This window comes from Dipodomys spectabilis, unplaced genomic scaffold (assembly GCF_019054845.1).
Source record: "Dipodomys spectabilis isolate Male_0828 unplaced genomic scaffold, ASM1905484v1 ptg000671l, whole genome shotgun sequence".
NCBI lineage: Eukaryota > Metazoa > Chordata > Mammalia > Rodentia > Heteromyidae > Dipodomys > Dipodomys spectabilis.
In genome coordinates this window covers 689,589-713,702 of record NW_024871348.1, presented here as the reverse complement: position 1 = coordinate 713,702, position 24,114 = coordinate 689,589, and the positions used below count along the sequence as shown (strand labels likewise).

The following is a 24,114-nucleotide window of genomic DNA, read 5'->3' as shown; positions in this document are numbered from 1 at the left end:
AAAGCCTCCTGAGTAGCTAGAATTTCAAGCATGAGCCACAGATGCCCTGCACAAGCCTCAACTCTCAAAAGATTCTGCCCCACAACATTGCTAGACAAGGGACCAGGCCTCTGTCACAGGACCTTTGGAGACAAACCACATCCAAACCACACCAGTAACCATTCATGGTTATAACTTAAGACTTAAATTATTACAGTTTTTATGTTTTTCCTCATTGTAGAATCTCCTAGAACACTCAGCAGATCCAATGACAGGAAAAGAAATGAATTTGTCAGTCTCTGAAGGTTTAGAGTATATCCATTAACCTCTAATCTTCATGTAAACCAGAAGATATGCAGTTTCCTGCCTATAAAGAGAAATTTATCAGCATAGCAAAATTAAACATTTACAATGAAAGGCTATATGTATTTTTGGGTGGGTTGTGGGACTTGAACTCTGGGCCTGGGCACTGTCCCAGCTCAAAGCGAGGGCTCTACCACTTGAGCCATAAAGCCACTTCTAGTTTTCTGTAGCCAGTTACTTGGAGATAAGAGTCACAAACATTTTCCTGCCCAGGCTGGCTTTGAACCGCAATCCTCAGATCTCAGCCTCCTCAGGAGATAGGATGACAGGAGTGAGCTACCAGTGCCTAGTTGAGGGGATATATTATTGATTCACAATAGGACCAAATTTCCAGGATAATGAAGCAAACCTTCATCTACCTAACCTGTCCGTCTCATCAAAGGGAAAGAAAATAGTGACTTGGGAAACTAACCTGCAAGTTCTTATTAGCTAACATACAAATCATGGACAGCATGGTGCTAACGGCTCATGCCTGTGATCCTAGCTACTCAGGAGGCTGAGATCTGAGGGTCATGGTTCAAAGGCAGCCTGGACAGAAAAGTCTGTGAGACTCTTATCTCCAATAAACTACTCAGAAAAAGCTGGAAGTAGCACTGTGGTTCGAGTGGTACAGCATTAATCTTGAATACAAAGAGGCTCAGGGATAGCACCCAGGCCCTGAGTTCAAACCCAGGACTAAAAGGAAGAAAGAAAGAAAGAAAGAAAGAAAGAAAGAAAGAAAGAAAGAAAGAAAGAAAGAAAGAAAGAAAGAAAGAAAGAAAGAAAGAAAGAAAGAAAGAAAGAAAGAAAGAAAGAATGGAAGGAAGGAAGGAAGGAAGGAAGGAAGGAAGGAAGGAAGGAAGGAAGGAAGGAAGGAAGGAAAAGAAGGAAGGAAGAAAGCAAGCAAGGAAGGAAGCAAGGAAGGAAGGAGGAAAGGACCAGGGACAGACATGTTATGGGACTATAAGCCAACTCCAACCCTGTTTTTTGTAAATAAACTTAATTGGAACATGGCCACTTACATTCATTCATTCACGTGCTGTCTGTGGCACCCTGCATGTTGCAAGGGCAAAGCTGAGTAACAGCTACAGAAGCTATGCTCCAAAACCCTAAGTACTTTCTCTCTAACTTGTACAGAGAAAGTTTGCTAACCCCTATTCTAAATCACAGGGGAATGAATAACCAAAAATTGGCTAAGAACAGGCACCTAAGAGAAATTTTGAGAATAAATAAAAGGAAAACATAAAAAGTAGGTAAAAGGAAGATATCAAACATAAACTCCACCTAATCCATTAATTATGAAATCAAACCTCTGATGTAGCTGAATATCACCTGGTACAAACACCATCACCCCCAATACCACCTCCAGTACCTACACTGTCACCCCCATACCACCTCCACTACCTACACTGTCACCTCAATACCACCTCCACTACCTACACTGTCACCTCAATACCACCTCCACTACCTACACTGTCACCCCCATACCACATCCACTACCTACACTGTCACCCCCATACCACCTCCAGTACCTACACTGTCACCCCCAATACCACCTCCAGTACCTACACTGTCAGTTCCATTTCCACCTCCAGTACATATAAAAATCTCTGCCTTAACTTTATCCAGCTTTTCTCTCTAGGTTAATTACTACGTCAGTATCATGTCCTGATGCTTACTGAGAAAGAGAAGAGTGGTCCTGGCCCCTGCTCTTCTGGGCACCACTGGCTCACACTTGTAACCCTTGTTATTCAGGAGGCTTAGATCAGAGAATTCAGGTTCAAAGCCAGCAGAGCAGAAAAGTCTTTGATACTCTTATCTCAAATTAACCACACAAAAGCAGGCCGTGGAGTTGTGGTTCATGTGGTAGAGCACTAGCCTTGAGTGCAAAAGCTCAATGCCTAGGCCTAGACTTCAAACCCAAGAACCAGCACCAAAAAAAAAAAAAAAGAGCACATGGTCTGGTGTGAGGGGAAAAGTCGCAAAATCAAAAAACATTTTGAAGTGAAATAAAGGAGGCCTGCTCAAAAAGCAACGAAAGCAAATAAGATAGCCCTGCCTTTGGAGCTCCAGCGGTGCAATCGGTTAGCGCGGTACTGATAAGATAGCCCCGCCAATCCGCTGGGGCCCATCAGTAAAGGCTTTGCCCAGTAGGAAAGACCGTGATTATCAAAACACCACTAGGCACTTGCTCAGAAGATAAATTAGGACAGGGTCATAGAGACCAGAAAATACAGGTACACAGTTACAGAAGATGATGGACATGGTATTGGGACTTATGCCAGTGCTTTACTTAAGTCTAAATTCTGAGGGAAGTGTGGTGCCAGGGATGACTGCTGAAAGATGAGGCTGAATGGTAGTCAGTGGGGACTCTCGGATAAAGGCAATAGTTCATCCGTGCAGATTTCATAAAGCTCCAAGAACCCAGTGGACTCCATTCCCCCAAGTGCTTCTCTTACCAGCGGTAGTGATGATTTCCATAGGTACACTGGACGTCTTCCCAGGACACCTGGAAGAACATCACAGACATCAGCAGCTGGTTGGCAGCTGCTATTACGTGTGGACAGAACAGGGGACACTGTAATGTGCCCTGTTAGACTCCTGCAGAGAATGGAGAAGCCCGCCCTGGCGACCACACAGCATCAGAGCATCTGGTGACACAACGCCGTGCATCCTGAGACCCTCTGTGATGTCCCCACTCACCTTGAAATGCTTACACCTATCCCAAAGTTTTACACCTTGCATCTTTAACGTCTCGCTCCACAGACGTTTCCTACAAAGCATAAACCTTCAAGGTACGGGGCTAAGAGCACCAGAAACCTAACACTGACACAAACAGATGCTTAGAAAGCAATAAACCATGGCTGGGAAGGTGGCTCAGTGGTAGAGTGCTCGCCTAGCATGCATGAAGCCCTGGGTTCCATTCCTCAGTACCACATACACAGAAAAAGCCGGAAGTGGCGCTGTGGCCCATGTGGTAGGTAGAGCACTCTCCTTGAACACAAAGAGGCTGGGGAACAGCACCCAGACCCTGAGTCTAAGCCCCAAGACAAGCAAGAAAATAAATAAATAAAGCAATAAACCTAGAGAATGGCTTTGAACCACAAAACTCCCCAGCTCCTACACACAAACTACAAGACCATAATGCGTCTTCAACTCTGAGCTGAGAATTCAGAGAAGGAGGAAAGTTTAGATGATGGTTCTCACCCAACAAACATTGGAGTCATTGAAGCAGAGCCATCTTCCATCCGCTGGATTCCGAATGTAGGCACAGTAATGACCGAAGTCTGCCATGCCTACGTGGGCTATCACAGCGAAGAGTTCATACTGTGCTTCACGCTGGAAGAGGACAAGGCTGTAAGCGACCCATCCCTCCTTTCCCAGCCCTGGTCTTTAATGAGGAAGCATATTTGCCAGGCACTTGTTTACTGCCTGCTCTAGGCCCGGCACTGACACTTCCAAGGAGCTCGAAGAAAAGACCTTGACCTGCAGAATCTCACAGCTAGTTGAAGAGAAGCATCACAAACCAGAACTGTGATGCCTGTGTTATATCAGACGCACGACCAGTAAGTGGGGGATGATCAATATTTGCCAAGTGGGAACTCTGAGGAGGTCTCTGTTAACCGTGCAGAAGGGTTTTTTAACATTGGCACACAAGTTATCGGAAGGGAATTTGGTTTGGTTTGGTTTGGGGGGAAAGGGTTTGTGAACTTTTTGTTTCACCTTGGTTTCTTCTTTGTTTTTGTTGGTTTGTTTTGGAAGTTGCGGTTTGAACCCAGGGCCTCCTGCGTGCCAGGCAGGAGCCTTACCATTGAATCACGCCCCTAGCTCTGTTTTGTGCTGTTTTGTCCTTCCCCAGGCAAACGTCTGGAACATGATTTCCCCCGCTTCAGGCTTCCTATGATTAATGGGCTGATAGACACATGCCACCATCTGAACAGAAGACATAGTCTGAAAGTCTTCAGTTTGAGGTTAATGAAACTGTGAGAAATATGAGGTGACATTCAAAAAGGTGAGGAGAAGAAATGGAACTAGAATATCCACAAAACGGTGATAGAAAAGAACCCGAAAACGGACAGTGAAATGGCAGGACAAAAACCTTACAAAGACAGTAGGACACGAAGAGGAATGTTACAGACGCAAAGTCTCTACTACATGTGTCCATGAAGTGTTCCACTCCCACAAAATCTTAGACAACTGTTTAAAAGAAAAGGGAACATTAGTAGTGAGAGTTTGGGCTGACTTTTTTGTTAGTCAAGAGTATTTCTTTCTTTCAAAAAAAAAACCTTAGCAGCAGAAACCCAACAGTGGTTATTAGGGGTTGTAATGAAAGATGCTGATCAAAGCCCACAAACTTCCAGTTAGACGGGAAAATGGGTTTCAGAACCATGTCATACAGTATCGTCATTATAATGTGTTCCACACCGGAAAATGCTTTTAAAGAATTTTTACATACGCTCACCACAAAGACACAGGTAAAGTGATAAGTATGTTGTCTAGCTTGAGCTAATCTTTCCAAAATTTGAGGATGGGTGCGGTTGCACACCTATAATCCAGGTTCTCCAGAGGGGGGGATCAGAAAGGCTGTGGACAAAGTCAGCCTGGCCAGAAAGCTAGTGAGACTCCGATCCCAACAGACAAGCCAGACACAAGTGCACAGCCGGAAGCCTGTCCCTGGGAGAGGCAGAGGTAGAAGAGCAGTCCAAGGTCAGGCCTGGACAAAAACAAACCACTGCCTGATAACAGAACTCAAGCAAAAAGGCCCAGCGGCTTGGCTCAGATGGTGAATGGCGATGTGCTTGCTACAGGCCCAGCGTGACACATTAGTCAGTGCCAAGACTACAAGACACCATTCCTCCGGCATGCGTACATCACAGCACCACACTGAAATCCCTACACACAAATACTTTCCATGTGTCAACATTGGAAATAAGGCAGGTTTGTTCTGAGTCTTTAAAGAAACTAACACTAGGAACAGCAAAGGCTTGTGGTGACATTGTTATAATGATGAACCCAGCACGGACCCCGGGGGACCACATGGTCATTAAAATCAATAATGCTTAGAAAAAAACAAAAACAGCCTTTCTTTTATTTGTGAGGCAGGGTCTTAACTGTGTAGCTCACACTGGCCTTAAACCAATGCCCCTCTGGTCTACGTCTCCCGGCCGCAAAGAAGATAGGCACGTGCCAACATACTGGCTGAAAAATAAATAAATAAATTGAATTTAAAATGTTTTTAAGCCCTCTGCCTTGAATATGCCTTTGCCTCTGTGACTCGCAGCAACCTGAGGCCAGCCTGTCCTCGGTGCGGGCCCCGCCTAGCCCGCAGAGGGCACACTTCCTCAGACAGAGCAGTGCTCAGAGGCTGAGCTCACCACGCCTGGCTCCCCACCCGGGGGCGCTGCGCACCCAGCACAGGGCTGCTTCGAGCCCTCACACTGTGGATGTGAGCTGAAGACCAAATCGCTAACCCGGGCCTGGGGAGCCTGAATCAGGGGATTCACCAGTCGGTGCCATCTAGCAGTCGAGGGGTAAGAGCGCTGAACCTGGAGGACGCCGCGTCTGGTAGGATCGATCCAGAACACCTCACCTGCTCTGCGTCCTCAGTGAAGTCTTGATGCTCAGCCAGAAGAACCTGACTGAGATCCAAGCGCTGAGGGAAGTGCAGCAAGTGGCAGACTTTCTCCGTCTGTGAGTTCCGAATGGAGAATCGCATCAGGTGAAGGGTCAGGGTTTGGGGCAGATGCGTCATCCTCAAGACCTGCAAAAGCAAAACTCACTGTGAGACGGGGCCCCGAGGCGCTTGCGGGAAGATCCTGAGACACGCCGGGCCTGGTGGCTCGTTCTCCTCCCCAGGGGGAGGGGTGCGGGGGACACACTGGGGAGCTGAAGGCTTCCATGGCAGAATCCATTCCTCTCCCCGGAGACTCAGGGGACGCTTGGCCGGCACAGCACTATGGACCTCAGACAAAAGCCGTGAGCTGCTCAGGGCTCCGCAGAGGTGCCTGGCCCTCAGAAACTAGGAGTCTGCTGTAGGGAGCGTCTCTAAAACCAAAGAGGAAACCCCACCGCCCCCACCCAGCCCCATGCCGTCACCTGCCACTCCTGGTGGAAGACTGTGGTCAAGAAGCGACATCCACAGCCCCGTCTATGAGAAGCCCGAGCGTCTGAACTAGCCTCACCCACATCCCACCCCATGCGCCATCAGGAAGGGCCCGGAAGTGTCTGGAAAGCCGTGGCCCAGCAACAGCCCGCCCCGGAGACGCATCTGAACCTGAGGGTGGGCACCTGGCTTCCACGCGTCTTCGTCCCGCAGGCCTCGCAGAACCACTTGCTCTTGCTGGCTAACTCCCTGGGGTGGAAAAAACAGCGCAGGGCCTCCTCCTGCCGGCGGAGGCCGCAGGGAAAGGCCGCGTCAGCAGACCCTTTCCATGGGCACGCGGCCACCCCACAGGTGAGGGCTGAGCTCCACTGCAGGTTCCCCCACTGTTCCCCAAGCACCCCACTACCAGCACTACATCTGTCAGGATCTTCCACCCACTGGAGGAGAAAACACAAGGAGCCCTGGTTAATACGAGGGTGAGAAAATGAGAAACAGGATAGAACTGCTGCTGCTCAAAGAAATTGGCCACCTAGAGCCATGCAAGTGAAACAGAGTTGTTAGTGTCCGCAGGTGGAAGGACACAGGGAACTGGCATGGCAGGGGGAACTGGCATGGTGGGGGGAACTGGCATGGCGGGGCAACCCTTTCTCACCCAGTCTCTCACCAGTGTTTGCAGAGGCTTTGCGTCCACGTCATAGAGAGGGAGGGAGAGGGTCAGCATACTGCTGTTCCTACTGCTCTCTCTGGTACAGAGGAGGCAAACCAGGGACTCCTTCACCCGGATCGTGTACAGGGCCTGCAGCCTCTCTACCTGCAAGAAGGCGCCAAGGACCGGTGAGGCTACGGCCAGAGTTGGACCTGTTGGACTGACGAGCCCTGACGCTCCCGGCAGGTACCGGGAAGGACACCAGGAACCGTGGCAAGCGGTCTCCACGGATCCCTTACTACAAATGCACAATGGTGAGCGACCTCTACAGGTCCTGGGATTCCAGCTTCAGCTCTTACCAAGTCCACATCATCTATTTGATCCTTAAGAAGGTTCCAGAACGTGAGGTAGAGCTGAGCAGCATCGTGCTGGACAAACCCTGGTTAAAAAAAAGTAACAGCAAATCAGTGCGGTCGCTGGAGAAGTCCCATGTCCTCACGACCCCTAGCTACGTGAACACTCACCACCTTGCCTTTGACTCTCCCAACTCCCAAAAGAGGTCAGGAGGTACCACATGTCAGGCGCTCAGGAAGGGAGAAGCATTCTTGGTGGTGGATTTGACAGCGCCTCTTAAACTTAAGCCTCGGGAAGGGAACAAGGCTGTGCTCTACGCACTCTGAAGGGTATGGCACACCGGCAGCCTCAGTGGAGGGGCAAAGGCTTGCCACAGAAAAGCCAGAGCAGGAGCTGAACTCCCTGAGCGGCGCAGAGAAGTGGGCACATGCTGCCGGGCCGGCCGGGGGCTGCCGGGCATGCCCCTCCTGGCCCCACTGGATTCCGTAGAACAGACCAGCTCCAGGGACTCTCCAGAGCACAGGAGCGGCGCCTCCTCGCTCCATCCGCTGCTCTGTTCCCAGCTTGCACCTGGCCAAGCCAGAACTCTGAAGGGAGGCGCAGACCACCAGACGGAGCGCCAGACGGCATTCCTTCTCAGCAATGATAGAAAAACGACTCTTTTTTTGCTTTACTTTTTTTTTTTTTTATTTATTTTTGGGTCCGGTTGTGGGGCCTGAACTCAGGGCCTGGGTGCTGTCCCTCAGCTCTTCAGCTCAAGGCTAGCGCTCTACCACTTGAGCCACAGCGCCACTTCCGGATTTTTTTCTTTTTGCTTATGTGGTGCTGAGGATCAAACCCAGGGCCTCAGGCATGCAAGGCAAGCGCTCTACCACTGAGCCACCTTCCCAGCCCCGTTTTGCTTTACTTTTTTTATATACTGGTCCTGGGGTTTGAACTCAGGGCTGGGCGCTGTCCCTGAGCTTTTTTTCCTCAAGGCTTGTGCTCTACCACTTGAGCTACGGTTGAACTTTCAGCTTCTTTTGTTTTTGGTTAATTGGAGATAACAGTCTGGTGGGCTTTCTTACCCAGGCTGGTTTCCAACTGTGATCCTCACATCTCGGCCTTCACAGTACCTAGCGTGAGCCACAGGTCCCTAGTTTTTGTGTTGTTTTTTTTTAATGTGCTACCAGTTATCGCTTTTGTAAATTGCCATTTCTTTCTCTGTAGTTCTTCTTTTCACTCTCCCCGTCTTAGACTTACAGAGCATTGTACTCTAGGTTTATTCTACCTTCTTCCTTCCCTTCTTTTTTCATCCCTAGCTTTTCTGTCACCTTGCAATTTTTTTTTTGGGGGGGGGGTCCGGTCGTGGGGCCTGAACTCCGGGCCTGGGCACTGTCCCTCAGCTCTTCAGCTCAAGGCTAGCGCTCTACCACTTGAGCCACAGCGCCACTTCTGGCTTTTTTCTTTTTGCTTCTGTGATGCTGAGGAATCGAACCCAGGGCCTCAGGCATGCAAGGCAAGCGCTGTACCACTGAGCCTCCATATCCATACCATATCCATAACCCCAACCCATCCCACAGAGTTCTTCTTCACACATTCCCTAACCCTAAACCTTTCCTGAATCCTTACTCTAACATTTCCTTAAGTGCATCCACAACATCACCCTTTGTCTACCATATTCCCTACACCCTTTCCTGACCTTAACCCTGACCTATTCCCATAATCCAAATGCTAGCACCCTAACCTCACCAGATGGATAACCTTAACCTATAATCCTAACACTGACAATGACCCTGACTCTGACCCTAACCCACAACCCTAACCCATACCCTAGCACATGCTCCAACATGTACCCTATCAGTTATCCTAACACATACCTTTACTCTAAAACCCTAAACTGTACCACATACCCTAATAAGTACCCTAACAAATATAGTAAACAGTGTCACATTCTATCAAGTACCCTAACAAGTACTGTAACCATACAGGCACATTTACGTACACCCTATATCATCTACCTCAAATTCACCTTACCGCATACCCAAACACGTGCCCTTAATTAACCCAAACCATAACCCTAATATACACTATAGCGTATACCTTAACCCTAACACATACCCTAACTCTAACACGAACCCTGACATATACCATAAACTTCATTCTAACTCAAACACATGCCATAACATACACTCTAAACGCTAAAATGTGTGGTAACAACGACTTACATGCACTCTAATACATTCAGGTACTTTAAAGGTAAACTAGCATGTACCCCAAACATACCCAATACATACCTTAACCCTAAGCCAAACCCTAACAAATGCTCTAACATGTACCCTACTGGTTAACACAGACCCTAACCATTATCATGTACTGTAAAGCTTACATATACCCTAACAAGTACCCTAAACTTATCCCAACATACTTCCTAACACGTTGCCTAACCCAAACCATAACTGTAACCTTAACACATACCCAAACACATACTGTAACACACACTCTAAACATTTACATGTATCCTAACAAGTACTCTAACATGTACTTCAAGTCATACATGTACCCTAGCATGTGCACAAAACATACCCTGTTTGCTAACATGTACTCTAAACACTAACTCATACCCTAACATGACCCTAACACTTATTCAAAACCATGCAAATACCCTTAAATACACTCAAACTTGTACCTTAAAGTAACCCAATGTACACCCTAATATGTGCCCTGACTTTAACATGTCTTTGAACCCTAACAGATTTCCCAATAGTACTCTAACACATTAAACATACTCTAGACACGCATATAATAACAAATACCCTAACACATATTCTATAAAGCGTACAGGTAACCTTACATGTACCCTGAATGTACCCTAACATACTCTAACTCTGACCTTTACATATACCCCAAGTACCTTGACACATATTTAAAACATTAATGTACCCTAACATGTGACTCAACCATATCCTAACATGTACCTTCACCCTAACGAATCCCCTGTGAAGTATGCTAACTCTAATACATACCCTAATATGTGCCCTAACTAACACACACTCTAGCATGAACCGTAACCCTAACAAATCCCCTATCAAGTACCCTAACTCTAACACATACCCTAACATGGACTCAAACACATACCCAATATGTGCCATTACTTTCACATGTATGTTAAACCTAACAGATTCCCAATATACTGTAATACAATAAACATGCTCTGGACACGAACCCATATGGTAACAAGTACCCATTCACATACTCTCTAAATTGTACCTGTACCCTGAATGTACCCTAACAAACTACAACTTCACATTTACCCTAAACGTAGCACATACCCTAATAAATACTCTAAATTCTAATACATTGTCCAAACCATCCAGGTAACTGTCTTATGTGTATCCCAAATGTGTAACCTGTCACATGCATGTACCCTAACCTATACCCCATCACACACCCTAATATGTACCCTGACTGACATCCATACACCACTCACTTCTCCTTTGCCACACCCCTCCTGTGCTCTGCCTCCCCACAAGCCCCGCCTCTGGACTCATTGTTGCCCCACCCCTATCATTCTCTGCCCCTACACAAGCCCCGCCCCTGGACCCCTCACTTCCATGCTCTGCTCCTCCCACAAGACTAGAGGGTGCAGTCTGCACTGATTCCCACCAGAGGGCGCTCTGGGTGTGTGCACGGTCCTTCTCAGGACCAGGGGCTGCAGTGGATAAAGTAGAGTGAAGTGTTGAGCTTTAACGCTTTCTTAATTGATGGCTGCTTTTAAGAATGATTCCCACCAGAGGGCGCTCTGGGTGTGTGCACTGTTCTTCTCAGGACCAGAGAGTGCCATGAACACTGATACCCACAAGAGGGCGCTCTGGGTATGTACACTGTCCTTCTCAGGACCAGAGGGGGCAGTGAGCACTGATTCTGACCAGAGGGCGCTCTAGGTGTGCACACTGTGCTCCTCTTGTCCTGGCCAGGTATGCAGTGTTCACTAATTCCCACCTGATGGTGCTCTAGGTGTGTGTACTGTCCTCCTCAGGACCCCAGATCCTCCCACAAGCCCACCCCTGCACTGCTCACTTCTTGCTCTGCTCCGCCCACAAAACCAGAGGATGCAGTGAGCACTGATTCCCACAAGAGGGTGCTCTAGGCTTGCACACTGTCCTCCTCTCCTCAGCACCTAGGGTGCGGTGATAGCTGATTCCCACCGGAGGGCGCGCTAGACAGGTGAGCACCTTGCTCCTCTTCTCAAGACCAGGGGTGCAATGAGGGCCGTTACTCACCAGAGGGTGCCCTAGTCATGCTCACCGTCCTCCTTTCCTCAAGACCAAGGGGTGCAGTGACCACTGATTGCCACCAGATGGTGGTCTAGCTGTGTACATGATCCTCCTCCTCTCAGATCCAGGGGATGCAGTGACCAATGTTTCCCACCAGATGGTGCTCTAGGCCTGCACATGATCTTCCTCATCTCAGGACCAGAGAGGTGCAGTGACCACTGCTTCCCACCAGATGGTGCTCCAGGTATGCACACTGTCCTCAAGACCCTTGGCGTCCCACCAGCCCGGCCCCTGGACCGCTCACTTCCTGCTCCTGCCCCACCCCTGCAGTGCTCCACTCCTCCTCCTAGCCTGTAGCTGCAGCTACTTCTGCCCAGGACCCTGGAAAACTTGAAGCCCTGATGAAGTGTCCCAAAGCCTCAGTGCCAGAGACAGACCAGCCTCTGTTTGGTCCTGCTGCAAACTGTAGTGTCCCAACCCCAGAGCAGTCTTGTCCCAGTGTTACGGGGGAAAAAGTCCACTGTTCAGACAGCCTCACTTAAAAAGATGACTTTCTTGGGGAAGTGGAGAGCTAACCGGCCAGGGACGCAGCACAGACTCGGGAGCTGAAACTGCGACCCCGAACAACCCACAAGCTAGGGTTTTTAAAGGCAACATCCACGCCTGGCCACGCACAGGTGGCCAACGGGATTGTAACAGCACATAAGGGTTGCATGTTTATGTCCGTGGCTGGTGGGTTACAGTCCGACTCCTAGGAACTGTTTGAACTAACCTATCATTCTGGCTTGCATTGGCGGGCAAATTTGGGGTCCCCACACAAAGCAAGTGGATATTCTTACTCTTGGGGTTTGTATATTCTGGAAACATGATGTTATAGGCCCTGCATCCTTGAAGCTGGGGGCTGTTACAAAGACAGCTACGGGAGCTTTATTACAGAGATAGCTACAGGAGGATGCACAATGTGCACACCGAGGCATCGACTCCCTTGAAGCAGGAGGCAATCGATCACGGGGTGGAATGCACAACGTTGCACGGCAGGCACCGTTCTAATTGGGCAGGGTATGACATAGGGGGAATTCCATGTGAAATACGTTTTAAGGTCTCCCTTCGTGGCCTCTCTTTGTTTTTAATAAAGGGTCAGCTTCTCGGCTTAGTTTTCCTCACACAGTCTGGGACCTTAACAGTCTAGGAGACCCTTTGCCCTACACCAGCTCTCAGTGAATTCTCAGTGTCAGCTCAAGCCAGCAGTCAGGGCCAGCAGTGATCTGCTGGGTGCCAGGAAGGAGATGGGGCTCCAGAGGAGCCCCATCAATAGGGAGGTAAAATATGGAGGTAGAGGCTGCCCAGCAGAGGCAGGTACATTGTAATGGGTTGTGTTCCCAAAGTTCATGTATACATGCTCTCATCACCCAATACCTGGGAATGTGACCTTATATGGAAGTAGGCTTTAGCAGGAGATCAACTCCAGTTCCTGTTGTTATTGTGTCCCTAAAAGGGGGAAATCGGGTCCCAGAAATGCACCCAGGGATGATCCTCTGCAGAGACGTCACTCTGCTCTCACAGGCTCAGAAGCTGAGAGAAGACCTAGAACTCACAGTGCCTTGTACCTCCTGAGGGAATGTGGCCCAGAAGACACATATTCCATGCTGCTAAACTTCACAGCTATGAACACAGATCTCTAAACAACCCAGTCTGCAGTGGTGTGTCAGAACAACCCTAGACCCTTATGTATGTTTAAATCCTTTATAGTATAAATCAGTTATAGCTAATCATTATCATCTAGTTAAGTATCATTTAAGACAGGGAGGATGTTAACACTAAAAACCAGTCCTCACATATCCCCATAAAAGCATTTTACATTTTGTGGAACTTTTCAATGTGCACTGCAATGTACTAGAGCTTAATAGATCAGGGGCTGGGAAGGTGGCTCAGTGGTAGAACGCTTGCCTTGCATGCCTGAGGCCCTGGGTTCGATTCCCCAGCACCACATAAGCAAAAAGCAAAAAGCCGGAAGTGGCGCTGTGGCTCAAGTGGTAGAGCACTAGCCTTGAGCCGAAGAGCTGAGGGATGGCGCCCAGGCCCAGAGTTCAGGCCCCACAAGGGGACCAATATATATATATATTTCTGGTCCTAGTTGTTACTGTAATACATCCATGGTATCCATTTCATTTTGTGTTTTATTTGAAGCAACTCTAAATCCGACTCTGATCATTTTCCCAGAATGGAGTCAGACAGAACCACTTCACCTGTGCGCTTTCTCAGCTTCAGGGTGCCGGGACTCATAGTCCATAGGACGTGGCCTCTGCATGTCTTCTATGCCACAGGTCCTGAGGCCAGGAGGCCAGTGCACATACGCCTAGTATGCCCTCTGGTGGGAATCGGGACCCACTGCACCCCGAGTCCTGATGAGAGGACAGTGTGCAAGCCTAGGGCGCCCTCTGGTGGGCATCAGTGCTCACCGCACCCCGGGTCCTGATGAGGACAGCGCACAGGCCCAGAGCGCCCTCTGCTGGGCATTAGTGTTCACCGCAGCCCGGGTCCCGAGGAGCGCAACTTCTTGAAAAGATCCAGTGGCCTTTGCTTTCACAGCTATATATTTATAGCACAATTCGTTAGCAGCATATGTGTTTAATTACCCCATTAAGCTGCACACTACACTCCTTTTGAAAGAAATAACTTTATTTACTTATTGTGCCTCATTCACAAGAGTTATGGTTTGGATAAGAATTTCCTACACAGGCTCCTGTGTTGAATGCTTACTCTCCAGGTGTGGTACATTTTCAAGGGCTCTGGAAACTTAGGGAGACGGGGGCCTAGCTGAAATAGTTCATGGGCACTACTGGGCCTTGAACGCGGGGCTTAGGTGCAGTCCATCCTTGAGCTTTTTCACTCGAGCCGGCACATTAGCACTTGAGCAATGGCTATACTTCCAGCTTTTGTTTCAGTTGTCAATGGAAGGTAAGTCTCAAGGCTTTTTCTGCCCTATCTGGATTTGAACTCTCAAAGCCTCCTGAGTAGCTAGAATTTCAAGCATAAGCCACAGATGCCCTGCACAAGCCTCAGCTCTCAAAAGATTCTGCCCCACAACATTGCTAGACAAGGGACCAGGTCTCTGTCACAGGACCTTTGGAGACAAACCACATCCAAACCACACCAGTAACCATTCATGGTTATAACTTAAGACTTAAATTATTACAGTTTTTATGTTTTTCCTCATTGTAGAATCTCCTAGAAGACTCAGCAGATCCAATGACAGGAAAAGAAATGAATTTGTCAGTCTCTGAAGGTTTAGAGTATATCCATTAACCTCTAATCTTCATGTAAACCAGAAGATATGCAGTTTCCTGCCTATAAAGAGAAATTTATCAGCATAGCAAAATGAAACATTTACAATGAAAGGCTGTATGTATTTTTGGGTGGGTTGTGGGACTTGAATTCTGGGCCTGGGCACTGTCCCAGCTCAAGGCGAGGGCTCTACCACTTGAGCCATAAAGCCACTTCTAGTTTTCTGTAGCCAGTTACTTAGAGATAAGAGTCACAAACATTTTCCTGCCCAGGCTGGCTTTGATCCGCAATCCTCAGATCTCAGCCTCCTCAGTAGCTAGGATGACAGGAGTGAGCTACCAGTGCCTAGTTGAGGGGATATATTATTGATTCACAATAGGACCAAATTTCCAGGATAATGAAGCAAACCTTCATCTACCTAACCTGTCCGTCTCATCAAAGGGAAAGAAAATAGTGACTTGGGAAACTAACCTGTAAGTTCTTATTAGCTAACATACAAATCATGGACAGCATGGTGCTAACGGCTCATGCCTGTGATCCTAGCTACTCAGGAGGCTGAGATCTGAGGGTCATGGTTCAAAGGCAGCCTGGACAGAAAAGTCTGTGAGACTCTTATCTCCAATAAAATACTCAGAAAAAGCTGGAAGTAGCACTGTGGTTCGAGTGGTACAGCATTAATCTTGAATACAAAGAGGCTCAGGGATAGCACCCAGGCCCTGAGTTCATACCCAGGACTAGAAGAAAGAAAGGAAGAAAGGAAGGAAGGAAGGAAGCAAGGAAGGAAGGAAAACAAGGAAGGAAGGAAGGAAGGAAGGAAGGAAGGAAGGAAGGAAGGAAGGAAGGAAGGAAGGAGGAAAGGACCAGGGACAGACATATTATGGGACTATAAGCCAACTCCAACCCTGTTTTTTGTAAATAAACTTAATTGGAACATGGCCACTTACATTCATTCATTCACGTGCTGTCTGTGGCACCCTGCATGTTGCAAGGGCAAAGCTGAGTAACAGCTACAATAGCTATGCTCCAAAACCCTAAGTACTTTCTCTCTAAGTTCTACAGAGAAAGTTTGCTAACCCCTATTCTAAATCACAGGGGAATGAATAACCAAAAATTGGCTAAGAACAGGCACCTAAGAGAAATGTTGAGAATAAATAAAAGGAAAATATGAAAAGTAGGTAAAAGGAAGATATCAAACATAAGCTCCACCTAATCCATTAATTATGAAATCAAACCTCTGATGTAGCTGAATATCACCTGGTATAAGCACCATCACCCCCAATACCACCTCCACTACCTACACTGTCACCCCCATACCACCTCCAGTACCTACACTGTCACCTCAATACCACCACCACTACCTACACTGTCACCCCAATACCACCTCCACTACCTACACTGTCACCCCCATACCACCTCCAGTACCTACACTGTCACCTCAATACCACCTCCACTACCTACACCGTCAGTTCCATTTCCACCTCCAGTACATATAAAAATCTCTGCCTTAACTTTATCCAGCTTTTCTCTCTAGGTTAATGACTACGTCAGTATCATGTCCTGATGCTTACTGAGAAAGAGAAGAGTGGTCCTGGCCCCTGCTCTTCTGGGCACCACTGGCTCACACTTGTAACCCTTGTTATTCAGGAGGCTTCGATCGGAGAATTCAGGTTCAAAGCCAGCAGAGCAGAAAAGTCTTTGATACTCTTATCTCAAATTAACCACACAAAAGCAGGCCGTGGAGTTGTGGTTCATGTGATCGAGCACTAGCCTTGAGTGAAAAAGCTCAATGCCTAGGACTAGACTTCAAACCCAAGAACCAGCACCAAAAAAAAAAAAAAAAAAAAGAGCACATGGTCTGGTGTGAGGGGAAAAGTCGCAAAATCAAAAAACATTTTGAAGTGTAATAAAGGAGGCCTGCTCAAAAAGCAACGAAAGCAAATAAGATAGCCCTGCCTTTGGAGCTCCAGCGGTGCAATCGGTTAGCACGGTACTGATAAGATAGCCCCGCCAATCCGCTGGGGCCCATCAGTAAAGGATTTGCCCAGTACAAAGACCGTGATTATCAAAACACCACTAGGCACTTGCTCAGAAGATAAATTAGGACAGGGTCATAGAGACCAGAAAATACAGGTACACAGTTACAGAAGATGATGGACATGGTATTGGGACTTATGCCAGTGCTTTACTTAAGTCTAAATTCTGAGGGAAGTGTGGTGCCATGGATGACTGCTAAAAGATGAGGCTGAATGGTAGTCAGTGGGGACTCTAGGATAAAGGCAATAGTTCATCCGTGCAGATTTCATAAAGCTCCAAGAACCCAGTGGACTCCATTCCCCCAAGTGCTTCTCTTACCAGCGGTAGTGATGATTTCCATAGGTACACTGGACGTCTTCCCAGGACACCTGGAAGAACATCACACACATCAGCAGCTGGTTGGCAGCTGCTATTACGTGTGGACAGAACAGGGGACACTGTAATGTGCCCTGTTAGACTCCTGCAGAGAATGGAGAAGCCCACCCTGGCGACCACACAGCATCAGAGCATCTGGTGACACAACGCCGTGCATCCTGAGACCCTCTGTGATGTCCCCACTCACCTTGAAATGCTTACACCTACCCCAGAGTTTTACACCTTGCATCTTTAACGTCTCGCTCCACAGACGTTTCCTACAAAGCATAAACCTTCAAGGTACGGGGCTAAGAGCACCAGAAACCTAACACTGACACAAACAGATGCTTAGAAAGCAATAAACCATGGCTGGGAAGGTGGCTCAGTGGTAGAGTGCTCGCCTAGCATGCATGAAGCCCTGGGTTCCATTCCTCAGTACCACATACACAGAAAAAGCCGGAAGTGGCGCTGTGGCCCAAGTGGTAGGTAGAGCACTCTCCTTGAACACAAAGAGGCTGGGGAACAGCACCCAGACCCTGAGTCTAAGCCCCAAGACAAGCAAGAAAATAAATAAATAAAGCAATAAACCTAGAGAATGGCTTTGAACCACAAAACTCCCCAGCTCCTACACACAAACTACAAGACCATAATGCGTCTTCAACTCTGAGCTGAGAATTTATTGAAGGTGGCTAATTCAGAGAAGGAGGAAAGTTTAGATGATGGTTCTCACCCAACAAACATTGGAGTCATTGAAGCAGAGCCATCTTCCATCCGCTGGATTCCGAATGTAGGCACAGTAATGACCGAAGTCTGCCATCCCTACGTGGGCTATCACAGCGAAGAGTTCATACTGTGCTTCACGCTGGAAGAGGACAAGGCTGTAAGCGACCCATCCCTCCTTTCCCAGCCCTGGTATGGTCTTTAATGAGGAAGCATATTTGCCAGGCACTTGTTTACTGCCTGCTCTAGGCCCGGCACTGACATTTCCAAGGAGCTCGAAGAAAAGACCTTGACCTGCAGAATCTCACAGCTAGTTGAAGAGAAGCATCACAAACCAGAACTGTGATGCCTGTGTTATATCAGACGCACGACCAGTAAGTGGGGGATGTTCAATTTTTGCCAAGTGGGAACTCTGAGGAGGTCTCTGTTAACAGTGCAGAAGGGTTTTTTAACATTGGCAGACAAGTTATCGGAAGGGAATTTGTTTTGGTTTGGTTTGGGGGGGGAGGGGTTGTGAACTTTTTGTTTCACCTTGGTTTCTTCTTTGTTTTTGTTGGTTTGTTTTGGAAGTTGCAGTTTGAACCCAGGGCCTCCTGCGTGCCAGGCAGGAGCCTTACCATTGAATCACGCCTCTAGCTCTGTTTTGTGCTGTTTTTTCCTTCCCCAGGCAAATGTCGGGAACATGATTTCCCCCGCTTCAGGCTTCCTATGATTAATGGGCTGATAGACAAATGCCACCATCTGAACAGAAGACATAGTCTGAAAGTCTTCAATTTGAGGTTAATGAAACTGTGAGAAATATGAGGTGACATTCAAAAAGGTGAGGAGAAGAAATGGAACTAGAATATCCACAAAACGGTGACAGAAAAGAACCCGAAAACGGACAGTGAAATGGCAGGACAGAAACCTTACAAAAACAGTAGGACACGAAGAGGAATGTTGCAGACGCAAAGTCTCTACTACATGTGTGCATGAAGTGTTCCTTCCACTCCCTCAAAATCTTAGAAAACTGTTTAAAAGAAAAGGGAACATTAGTAGTGAGAGTTTGGGCTGACTTTTTTGTTAGTCAAGAGTATTTCTTTCTTTCAAATAAAAACATAGCAGCAGAAACCCAACAGTGGTTATTAGGGGTTGTAATGAAAGATGGTGATCAAAGCGCACAAACTTCCAGTTAAACGGGAAGAATAGGTTTCAGAACAATGTCATACAGTATCGTAATTATAATGTGTTCCACACCGGAAAATGCTTTTAAAGAATTTTTACATACGCTCACCACAAAGACACAGGTGAAGTGATAAGTATGTTGTCTAGCTTGAGCTAATCTTTCCAAAATTTGAGGATGGGTGCGGTTGCACACCTATAATCCAGGTTCTCCAGATGGGGAGATCAGAAAGGCTGTGGACAAAGTCAGCCTGGCCAGAAAGCTAGTGAGACTCCGATCTCAACAGACAAGCCAGACACAAGTGCACACCCGGAAGCCTGTCCCTGGGAGAGGCAGAGGTAGAAGAGCAGCCCAAGGTCAGGCCTGGACAAAAACAAACCACTGCCTGATAACAGAACTCAAGCAAAAAGGCCCAGTGGCTTGGCTCAGATGGTGAATGGCGATGTGCTTGCTACAGGCCCAGCGTGACACATTAGTCAGTGCCAAGACCACAAGACACCATTCCTCCGGCATGCATACGTCACAGCACCACACTGAAATCCCTACACACAAATACTTTCCATGTGTCAACATTGGAAATAAGGCAGGTTTGTTCTGAGTCTTTAAAGAAACTAACACTAGGAACAGCAAAGGCTTGTGGTGACATTGTTATAATGATAACCCCAGCACGGACCCCGGGGGACCACATGGTCATTAAAATCAATAATGCTTAGAAAAAAACAAAAACAGCCTTTCTTTTATTTGTGAGGCAGGGTCTTAACTGTGTAGCTCACACTGGCCTTGAACCAATGCCCCTCTGGTCTACGTCTCCCGGCCGCAAAGAAGATAGGCACGTGCCAACATACTGGCTGAAAAATAAATAAATAAATTGAATTTAAAATGCTTTTAAGCCCTCTGCCTTGAATATGCCTTTGCTTCTGTGACTCGCAGCAACCTGAGGCCAGCCTGTCCTCGGTGCGGGCCCCGCCTAGCCCGCAGAGGGCACACTTCCTCAGACAGAGCAGTGCTCAGAGGCTGAGCTCACCACGCCTGGCTCCCCTCCCGGGGGCGCTGCGCACCCAGCACAGGGCTGCTCCGAGCCCTCACACTGTGGAGGTGAGCTGAAGACCAAATCGCTAACCCGGGCCTGGGGAGCCTGAACCAGGGGATTCACCAGTCGGTGCCATCTAGCAGTCGAGGGGTAAGAGCGCTGAACCTGGAGGACGCCGCGTCTGGTAGGATCGATCCAGAACACCTCACCTGCTCTGCGTCCTCAGTGAAGTCTTGATGCTCAGCCAGAAGAACCTGACTGAGATCCAAGCGCTGAGGGAAGTGCAGCAAGTGGCAGACTTTCTCCGTCTGTGAGTTCCGAATGGAGAATCGCATCAGGTGAAGGGTCAGGGTTTGGGGCAGATGCGTCATCCTCAAGACCTGCAAAAGCAAAACTCACTGTGAGACGGGGCCCCGAGGCGCTTGCGGGAAGATCCTGAGAAACGCCGGGCCTGGTGGCAGGTTCTCCTCCCCAGGGGGAGGGGTGCGGGGGACACACTGGGGAGCTGAAGGCTTCCATGGCAGAATCCATTCCTCTCCCCGGAGACTCAGGGGACGCTTGGCCGGCACAGCACTATGGACCTCAGACAAAAGCCGTGAGCTGCTCAGGGCTCCGCAGAGGTGCCTGGCCCTCAGAAACTAGGAGTCTGCTGTAGGGAGCATCTCTAAAACCAAAGAGGAAACCCCACCGCCCCCACCCAGCCCCATGCCGTCACCTGCCACTCCTGGTGGAAGACTGTGGTCAAGAAGCGACATCCACAGCCCCGTCTATGAGAAGCCCGAGGGTCTGAACTAGCCTCACCCACATCCCACCCCATCCGCCATCAGGAAGGGCCCGGAAGTGTCTGGGAAGCCTTGGCCCAGCAACAGCCCGCCCCGGAGACGCATCTGAACCTGAGGGTGGGCACCTGGCTTCCGCGCGTCTTCGTCCCGCAGGCCTCGCAGAACCACTTGCTCTTGCTGGCTAACTCCCTGGGGTGGAAAAAACAGCGCAGGGCCTCCTCCTGCCAGCGGAGGCCGCAGGGAAAGGCCGCGTCAGCAGACCCTTTCCATGGGCACGCGGCCACCCCACAGGGGAGGGCTGAGCTCCGCTGCAGGTTCCCCCACTGTCCCCCAAGCACCCCACTACCAGCGCTACATCTGTCAGGATCTTCCACCCACTGGAGGAGAAAACACAAGGAGCCCTGGTTAATACGAGGGTGAGAAAATTAGAAACAGGATAGAACTTCTGCTGCTGCTCAAAGAAATTGGCCACCTAGAGCCGTGCAAGTGAAACAGAGTTGTTAGTGTCCGCGGGTGGAAGGACACGGGGAACTGGCATGGCGGGGGAAACTGGCATGGCTGGGCGACCCTTTCTCACCCAGTCTCTCACCAGTGTTTTCAGAGGCTTTGCGTCCACGTCATAGAGAGGGAGGGAGAGGGTCAGCATACTGCTGTTCCTACTGCTCTCTCTGGTAGAGAGGAGGCAAACCAGGGACTCCTTCACCCGGATCGTGTACAGGGCCTGCAGCCTCTCTACCTGCAAGAAGGCGCCAAGGACGGGTGAGGCTATGGCCACAGTTGGACCTGTTGGACTGACGAGCCCTGACGCTCCCGGCAGGTACCGGGAAGGACACCAGGAACCGTGGCAAGCGGTCTCCACGGATCCCTTACTACAAATGCACAATGGTGAGCGACCTCTACAGGTCCTGGGATTCCAGCTTCAGCTCTTACCAAGTCCACATCATCTATTTGATCCTTAAGAAGGTTCCAGAACGTGAGGTAGAGCTGAGCAGCATCGTGCTGGACAAACACTGGTTAAAAAAAAGTAACAGCACATCAGTGCGTTCGCTGGAGAAGTCCCATGTCCTCACGACCCCTAGCTACGTGAACACTCACCACCTTGCCTTTGACTCTCCCAACTCCCAAAAGAGGTCAGGAGGTACCACATGGCAGGCGCTCAGGAAGGGAGAAGCATTCTTGGTGCTGGATTTGACAGAGCCTCTTAAACTTAAGCCTCGGGAAGGGAACAAGGCTCTGCTCTACGCACTCTGAAGGGTATGGTACACCGGCAGCCTCTGTGGAGGGGGAAAGGCTTGCCACAGAAAAGCCAGAGCAGGAGCTGAACTCCCTGAGCGGCGCAGAGAGGTGGGCACATGCTGCCGGGCCGGCCGGGGGCTGCCGGGCATGCCCCGCCTGGCCCCACTGGATTCCCTAGAACAGACCAGCTCCAGGGACTCTCCAGAGCACAGGAGCGGCGCCTCCTCGCTCCATCCGCTGCTCTGTTCCCAGCTTGCACCTGGCCAAGCCAGAACTCTGAAGGGAGGGGCAGACCACAAGATGGAGCGCCAGACGGCATTTCTTCTCAGCAAAGAAAGAAAAATTACTCCTTTTTTTTTTTGCTGTACTTTTTTTTTTATTTATTTATTTTTGGGTCTGGTTGTGGGGCCTGAACTCTGGGCCTGGGCGCTGTCCCTCAGCTCTTCAGCTCAAGGCTAGCGCTCTACCACTTGAGCCACAGCGCCACTTCCGGCTTTTTTTCTTTTTGCTTCTGTGATGCTGAGGAATCGAACCCAGGGCCTCAGGCATGCAAGGCAAGCGCTGTACCACTGAGCCTCCATATTCATACCATATCCATAACCCCAACCCATTCCACAGAGTTCTTCCTCACACATTCCCTAACCCTAAACCTTTCCTGGACCCTTACTCTAACATTTCCTCAAGTGCATCCCCAACCTCACCCTTTGTCTACCATATTTTCCCTACACCCTTTCCTGACCTTAAGCCTGACCTATTCCCATAATCCAAATGCTAGCCCTAACCTCACCAGATTGATAAAATCCTAACACTGACAATGACCCTGACTCTGACCCTAACCCCCAACCCTAGCACATGCTCCAACATGTACCCTATCAGTTATCCTAACACATACCTTACTCTAAAACCCTAAACTGTACCGCATACCCTAACAAGTACCCTAACAAATATAGTAAACAGTGTCACATTCTATCAAGTACCCTAACAAGTACTGTAAACCATACAGGCACATTTACGTACACCCTATCATCTACCTCAAATTCACCTTACCGCATACCCAAACACGTGCCCTTAATTAACCCAAACCATAACCCTAATATACACTATAGCGTATACTTTAACCCTAACACATACCCTAACTCTAACACGAACCCTGACATATACCATAAACTTCATTCTAACTCACACACATGCCATAACATACACTCTAAACGCTAAAATGTGTGGTAACAATGACTCTTACATGCACTCTAATACATGCAAGTACTCTTATAGTTAGGTAAACTAGCATGTACCCCAAACATACCATAATACATACCTTAACTCTAAGCCAAACCCTAACAAATGCTCTAACATGTACCCTACTGGTTAACACAGACCCTAACCATTATCATGTACTGTAAAGCTTACATATACCCTAACAAGTACCCTAAACTTATCCCAACATACTTCCTAACATGTTGCCTAACCCAAACCATAACTGTAACCTTAACACATACCCAAACACATACTGTAACACACACTCTAAACATTTACATGTATCCTAACAAGTACTCTAACATGTACTTCAAGTCATACATGTACCCTAGCATGTGCACAAAACATACCCTGTTTGCTAACATGTACTCTAAACACTAACTCATACCCTAACAAGGACCCTAACACTTATTCAAAACCATGCAAATACCCTTAAATACACTCAAACTTGTACCTTAAAGTAACCCAATGTACACCCTAATATGTGGCCTGACTTTAACATGTCTTTGAACCCCAACAGATTTCCCAATAGTACTCTAACACATTAAACATACTCTAGACACGCATATAATAACAA

At 48.5% G+C, this 24,114-nt stretch overlaps 2 protein-coding genes across 2 annotated transcripts; both read right to left on the bottom strand.

Moving 5' to 3' along the window:
* Positions 1-240: 240 nt before the first annotated feature.
* On the bottom strand, positions 241-9,445 carry LOC122101682 (ubl carboxyl-terminal hydrolase 18-like). Its single transcript, XM_042672157.1, has 9 exons — positions 9,441-9,445; positions 7,852-7,994; positions 7,430-7,509; positions 7,089-7,235; positions 6,610-6,705; positions 5,912-6,082; positions 3,529-3,660; positions 2,781-2,830; positions 241-346 (listed from the first exon to the last, which is right to left on the bottom strand). The coding sequence occupies exons 1-9, from the start codon at positions 9,443-9,445 to the stop codon at positions 301-303; spliced, it is 870 nt and encodes a 289-aa protein (XP_042528091.1). The 3' UTR covers positions 241-300.
* Positions 9,446-14,797: 5,352 nt separating this feature from the next.
* LOC122101681 (ubl carboxyl-terminal hydrolase 18-like) lies at positions 14,798-22,432 on the bottom strand. Its single transcript, XM_042672156.1, has 8 exons — positions 22,294-22,432; positions 21,978-22,057; positions 21,637-21,783; positions 21,173-21,268; positions 20,475-20,645; positions 18,084-18,215; positions 17,318-17,367; positions 14,798-15,028 (listed from the first exon to the last, which is right to left on the bottom strand). The coding sequence occupies exons 1-8, from the start codon at positions 22,430-22,432 to the stop codon at positions 14,983-14,985; spliced, it is 861 nt and encodes a 286-aa protein (XP_042528090.1). The 3' UTR covers positions 14,798-14,982.
* Positions 22,433-24,114: the final 1,682 nt, after the last annotated feature.